Here is a 7,319-nt window from a genome sequence, read left to right as displayed (position 1 = left end):
ATCCAATATCCATTGGCAGGGTGCTATCGCAAATGGACCTGTCAAACGAATGGCGCTCACTTTAACGTTAATTTTGCCGAATCACTATGCTTATCACTGGGTGACAAGCTGTTTTATTACACTGAAAGAATTATGTAAATAATACATGTAATATGTAATCAATATAACTTATTTCTAAGACAGCAGTAAACTGTACTGCATCGGATGTCATTCCCTTGCTGTAAATGCTAGCTCATCCGGCTTTTTTCTGCAACCTAGCTGTGCACGCATTCTGAATGTTTACAAACATGGTAGATCATCTATAGAGATTTATTGATAAACAAGCGATTATACATTGATCTTCAATGTGTTTCACAATATGAATGTTTAACCATTTAATCCAGGGGTGTGTTTAGTTCCAACCCTCCACCAACACATTTACCTCTAGGTTTCAAACAAGCCTGAAGTACTCTAATAGTTTGATCAGGTGTGTTTAATGAGGGCTAAAGCTAAACTGTGCAGAGCTGCGGCCCTCAGGAACTGAGTTTGCCACCAGTGGTTTAATCAACCAAATGCAGGCTTGGTTTTAAATAATGTATGAATATTCATACAAGTTTAATTTAACTAACAAGTTCTCCATACATTGTATGAATTATAAATAAACAACACTAGATTTAGAAGCAAATCATCAGTAGTTTGATTATTTTAAATTTAATACTTTAAAACTACATTATAAATGCAAGTACATCAAGTCAGCATGATAAAGGGATGCTATGACTGTATGTACTTTTCCTACAGCATAGATCTGGGGTTGTGATCGGTAGCTGCTAAATGTTTTTTGAAGAAATTGATCATCTTCGGCCAGGCATCTAACTGTGCCTCAGCATGTGCTTTAGGCTCCCCGCCAAAATAAACTGGCTGACCAGCAACACCATGAAAATTTGCAAGGCAAAAGGGCATATAGGGCACCTCAATAAAGTGACCTGCTTTTTCATACTTGACCAGCTCAAAGTTATTTTTTCCATGAGCTTTGAGTCTGTCACATGCTAATTTAGCATAATAGGCACTTCGCCAATTCCTGTCAGCTTCTGACACAACAAACATGAAGCTACCAGGGGCACGCTCAATGGGAATAACACTAGGAAGGCCTTCTTTGGACAATGGGTCATCCATAACCTCTCCAATATCCACAAGGCCTAATGGTGTGATTTTTGTTCTACTAACATCAAACAGAAGAGGTGGAACACAAATATCCTTGTAGTAGACTGGAACTAAAGTATTAGCATTGCATCCGTTGACCCAAATAGTAGCCGCTATATCAGGGAGGAATGTTGCCATGGACAAAGCGAGATCTCCACTCTTAGATATGGACACCAAGCCAATTTTTTGACCTTTCACCTGTGAAAAAAAATAGACATGACATGTAAATTAATTGATAGCATTTAGATCAATCAGGACAGATTATGAATAGTTATCCATACTAACCTCTGGCTGTTGCCGTAGAAAATCTATACCTTCTTCAAAATACTCCAGGTGAAATCGGTCAGCTCTTTTGGGTAAATCTTGGTAACCTTGAAAAGCCAAGGCTAAAACAGCAAAGCCTCTCTTTGCCAGCAGAGCTGCTCTCAACTCAAAAGGAGCTCCTCTAAACACATTTGTATCCAAAATCCCAGGAAATGGTCCTTTACCTGGAGAATTAAATTATCAGCATTAAAAACGTCGTTCAACAAGCGCTACAGACATGATGGCAAGCATGATTTTTCAATAGTGTCAATTATTGGTGAGTATATGGAGTAGTAGGCTTATGATAACATCAAATTTTCTTGTTGCAATTTAATTGCTGAAACTTTTTACGGTGTACTATCGCGAGATTGACCTAAGCTGCAAAAAAGGTAACTTTAAAATATGTAATAACCAAAAATACTTTGTTTTAACCAAATTAAATTGCAAAAGGATGGTAAACTACTACAGGTAACACATTATAATGTCTCGTTAATAAATGTTAGTTATTGAATTAAATTTAACAGTGAGAAAAATCTAGACTTATTACAGTTACCAATACCATAATAATGTTACTGAATTTTATTAGTTATTACAGGGCTCGAAATAGCGACAATTTTGGTCGCATATGAACCCAAAATTTTATCTATATGACCTCAAAATATATTTGGGAGCATTTGTGCGAGTGAGTGCATAAAATTGTTTCGACCGGTTTAAAATGATCACCGCATGCGCAGATTTAGGACACATTTACGCAGAATGTATCTTTGCACCTGAAACTCAAAACGCAGCACTCAGGAATAGTTTAAAACGGTTGTCATGTCAACTTGCTGCAGTAAACAAAGTCTGCAATGCTGCGCTAGAACTAATCGCGAATTGATTTGTTAACATTAGCTGTCAATCACTCAGTCAATGCCTTCTGCCTTGAGATGACAGGGAGCTACAACTGCGAAAATGTAAAGTGCTGAAGATGAGAGAATGAAAACTACACTAACAGATTTTGTTTTAACAACCACCTAAAGTTACAAAAAATTGGATCATCTGATTAGTGATTATGTGCTGAATGTTAATCCACCATCTACACTTTTACAAGAGTGGATAAAAGACTTCCATTGGGTTAAAGTCCCTTAAGAAAATTACCAAAGCATTCACTGTAAAGCCTGTGGATAGAGTTTGCAGGTAACAGCGTTTGCCACATCTACACAATTTATGGGTGGTTCTGTTTAATCCTTCATTTAATCATTCAGTTCTTCATCATTCAAATGCAATGAATCTGTTAATATAAAACTTGTAATAATGGTGCTCATAATTGGTGGCTGTGCGAAAATCTTGGCTGGTGCGACTAAATTTTTAAAGTTAAAAGCACCAGTGCTACCAAGCAGAAAGGTTCATTTCGAGCCCTGTATTAGCTCATTTAAAAAAAACAATAAAGGCTTCATTACTACTTGACAATTACAACTGTGATTTTAATATGTTATTAGGCAATTAACATCATCTAAGATTAATTAAAGCTTTTGTAGTTTTCGTCTTGAGTTTAGTTAAATTAACTCATGTTAATTATTATTGGAGCCTTATTGCTGTACTATAGAGAATTTTTTTAATCAGTATTTCAGCATGTCGTAGGCCAAATTAACATCTGAAAGCGTTAAATATTGAATTATGCCAACCAATTAAGTTTCCAAGCATTCTGTGCTCAACAATACTACAAATACAATCTGAATATTCTTTAAAGATTTAATAAATTTTGGCAGTCTACAGGACTAAATGATTTTCTTGTTGTTGACATTTTCAGCAGCAAACAGAAAAATCAACCTTTAGCGCCTCCAATATGGCCGCCGATTGATGCGTTGTGAAAACAAAACTAAATGACGAATTTAATTCTACAGGTAAATTTAAATGAGCTGCTAAATACTCTGAGCACGTATGTTATTTCCATATATTAATAATAGCAGCTTAAATACTTTTAAGTCATTTAGCATGTATATGGAAGTTTGCTGGGAACCACGTAAAATCAAACACTAAACACAACTAAAATAACTGACCAGGGGGCATAAAAAGAGTTCCTCTGACCCTTCCTTCTGTAACAGGACTTCTCCGGACACCATCGGTCAGGCAGTGTCTCTCGTTGGTCACTTTGGCCAGGACTTTATCATCACTGACAACCTCAATGTCAACAAGAGCTGGACGCGTCACATCTGACAGTGTAAACTTGCAGCTTATTGTGTCTGCTTTCAGGGCCCAGTATAAACCCATCGGTTCAACTCCAGTAAAGCTCCCACCAAGAGAAGAGTCGCGCTTGAGGTCAATTTGGCCACTGTCATCTGCCTGATAGGTCGCTGAAGCCTTGAAATCAAGTCCATTTTCATCCGTGATTTTGGAGCGCAGATCCACGCGTTGATGTGGATTTAAGCCGCTCACCGTCACATGCACTGGGTCTTCAAAAGAGCACTTATAACTGGGCAGAAGCCTGATGCTGACTCCTGAACTGTAGTGCATCTTTGCAAGAGTATTTCTTGCGAGAGGAGAAAACGCATGCTTAAGCACTGCAAACATGTCGTCCGTGTGATCACTGCAGGAGTGAAGTGATACTGCCGTCTAGTGTTCGGAGCATTTAAGTAGGTTATACTCACTGCTATAAAAAGTAATAAACAGATAATAATAAATCTGGTGCACAAATCATTCACAGGTTCAGTGGCCCAATAATGACCAGTACTTCACATAAATTAAAACTCTTTAAAACGTTGTATTCTAGTTTATATTTAATATATATTTGTTTATTTATTCTTTCATTCATTCATTCAGTCATTCATTTTCATTCGGCTTAATCCCTTTATTCATCAGGGGCATTGATCAGGGGTCGTCACAGCGGAATGAACCGCCAACTTATCCAGCATATGTTTCACACAGTGGATGCCCTTTCAGCTGCAACCCAGTACTGAGAAACATCCATACACTCTCATGTACGCACTCATACACTACGGCAAATTTAGTTTATTTAACTTATCTATAGCGCATGTCTTTGGACTGTGGGGAAACAGGAGCACCCAGAAGAAACCCACACGAACATGGGGAGAACATGCAAACTCCACACAGAAATGCCAACTGACCCAGCTGGGACCTTCTGGTTGTGAGGCGACAGTGCTAACCACTGAACCACCGTGTTGCTCCTAAAATGAAAATATATAAAACATATTAAAGAAAAGGAAATTAGATTTATTTGTTTTGTTTGTTAATATTTGTTTTATAAAGTACTGATAGCATTTCTTTTTAAATTAAATAGTAATTAAAATCAAAATTCCTAAAAATGTCAATAGGTCACAATAGTAAATAAAAAAAATTGTTGTTTGCCTGTACTGGGCTGCAGCTGAAAGGGCATCCGCTGTGTAAAACATATTCTGGAATAGTTAGTTTATTCCGCTGTGGTGACCCCTGATAAATGAGGGACTATGCCGAAGGAAAATAAATGAATGAATGAAAATTTGGGGTAATTGGAAATCAATCATTCATTCATTCACTATCCTTCGGCTCGGTGCCCTATTTATCAGGGGTCACCAAAGCAGAACAAACCGCCAATTGGAAATCAAAGTATTTCAATCAAATATTGATTTCTTAACTCTTCACAGCTGTTTGTCTGAGTAAAACACATTTTTATAATTTGTGAAGGCCAAATGATAAACTAACAAATTAATCTTTCACCCAAGATCTGTGCAGGGATCATAGTCCATTGTTCATTTATTATGAGGAAGTAAAGCAGATGATATTTTACATGTTAAGGATTCTCAGCTAAACATCTACATAAAGTGGAGTATTTTTGTGTACATGCTAACCAGTGCTTGCATTTTCTGCAAAGGCTTAAGGTAGTGGATAAAAGTATCTCATTACTGTTTTACAAATATGATATTTTGGACATTCTACCAGAAACGTACATTATCTGTCCTTGAGATAAAAACATAAATACAGTTAAAAAAGGATTTCATCCCCAAAAACATCTAAAATGGACAGATGGTTGATTTCTGTGAATTGTTCTGTAAAGGAGTAAGTCATTCATTTGGTTCTCAGATTTTTCTCTTTATTAAAAACTCTTTACAAATGTACAAACCCTGCCATTGTTCTTGTCCTCAGCCTAATTTAACTTACAGCTTTAATAGTTTGGTTATGCTAATAACTGTTATTTAGAAAAGAAAAAAAAGCTTCAGAAACAGCTAGTTTAAGTTGTTATCATTCACATCAACTGATTAAAAACATCAATTATAAATACATTTTACAAATAAATACTATTTTACAATTGTGCTCATATTTCTGTTAATCCTGTCACATTTGTATTAAATTTAACATAAAATGCATGCAATACACCTAGAGGCCTTAAGGCTAGAGAAACTTATATCATTTGACAGAGCTGACACTGATCAAGGATGAGTTCTATCATTGAATTATATGATTTTATGCTTGTTTTGTATGATTTTTAAGGAGGACAAGCTTAAAGGACAGGCACTGTCACATGTTTTATAAGTGTAAATGTAAGTTTCTGGTAGAATGCCCTATTTAATCCATCCCAGCAAGCAATAGCCGTCATTTCACCGGCTAGGTGAAGTATAGACCAGATCTAGCCCGGCTACGTGTAATCCAATTTTAGCCCGAAAAACTTTAAATTTGGTTACATGTTGTTTTTTTTGCTAAATAAAGCTTATATATGTATGATACTTCATCATGTAAGAAAAGTCAACGTTTATGAGGTTCCTGCAAGTAATAGACATAGTTTCAGTTTCTCAGTAAAGTATAGACCCAATCTAGTCCGGCTATGTGTAACCCATCTCTAGCCCAAAAAAACTTAAATTTGCTTACCTGTCTTTTTTTGGCAAAATACCTTATATGTTATGCTTTAGACAATACGGCTTGGTAAGTGTAAATGTAAGTTTCTGGTAGAATGCCCTATTTAATCCATATGTTATGCTTTAGACCAGGGATGGGCAAACTCAATCCTGGAGGGCCGGTGTCCCTGCATAGTTTTGCACAAACCCTAATCAAACACACCTGCTTGTAGCATTCTAGTGATCTTGAAGACACTAATTAGGGTGTTCAGGTGTGTTTGATTAGTGTTGGACCAAAAGTCTGCAGGGACACCGGCCCTCGAGGATCGAGTTTGCCCATGCCTGCTTTAGACAATTCGGCTTGGTATCTTATTTGTTAAATACGACTTCAGAATGTAATTGGAAGAGCTTAAAAAGTAATTGGTGTGGTCTCGTTATGTTCTCTTCAGGATATTTTAGAGAAGTCTGTAATGAAGCAGAGCCTTAAAATTATTGGTGATCAAAGGCTTATAATGAGTATGAGCTGATGCCCTCAGCAAGAAGGCATATAGGGTACCAGGTAGTAAGTTAAATAGGTATTAATTCTTAATTTACAATACCAATTACATTATTGAATATTAGGGAATGGGGTTTTTAGGGCAAGGTGTGGGTGTTGTGGAATGTATTTATGTATTTATTTATTTATTCATTCATTTATTTCCTTTGGCTTAGTCCCTTTATTCATCAGGGGCCATCACAGTGGAATGAACCGCCAACTTATCCAGCATACGTTTTACACAGTGCATGCCCTTCCAGCTGCAACCTAGTACTGGGAAAGTATTTATTTATAATTTTAATGATTTGTGTTGTACTATTATTTATTGGGTTGCATCTAAACTTTTGGAAATTTTGTAAAGTTAATCTGCTCTAGAAAAAAACAACATTAGAGATACATTAAACAAATGAATGAAAAATAATTAATTGTTCACCTCAAAAGGGTTGAAAAAAAGTACAGCAAAAATGTTTACTTAAAAGAAACCAAATACATTTCCA

The 7,319-nt window shown here is 36.3% G+C and overlaps 1 protein-coding gene across 1 annotated transcript; it reads right to left on the bottom strand.

Annotated features, from left to right (window-relative positions):
- Positions 1–295: 295 nt before the first annotated feature.
- Positions 296–4,044, bottom strand: acot20 (acyl-CoA thioesterase 20). Its single transcript, XM_056445434.1, has 3 exons — positions 3,522–4,044; positions 1,465–1,667; positions 296–1,377 (listed from the first exon to the last, which is right to left on the bottom strand). Exons 1-3 carry the CDS (start codon positions 4,030–4,032, stop codon positions 772–774), a joined length of 1,320 nt encoding a protein of 439 aa, XP_056301409.1. The 5' UTR covers positions 4,033–4,044; the 3' UTR covers positions 296–771.
- Positions 4,045–7,319: the final 3,275 nt, after the last annotated feature.

Source organism: Danio aesculapii, chromosome 20, assembly GCF_903798145.1.
Source record: "Danio aesculapii chromosome 20, fDanAes4.1, whole genome shotgun sequence".
Lineage (NCBI taxonomy): Eukaryota > Metazoa > Chordata > Actinopteri > Cypriniformes > Danionidae > Danio > Danio aesculapii.
The sequence above is the reverse complement of the archived record's forward strand: the minus strand, read 5'-3'. Positions and strand labels throughout refer to the sequence as shown.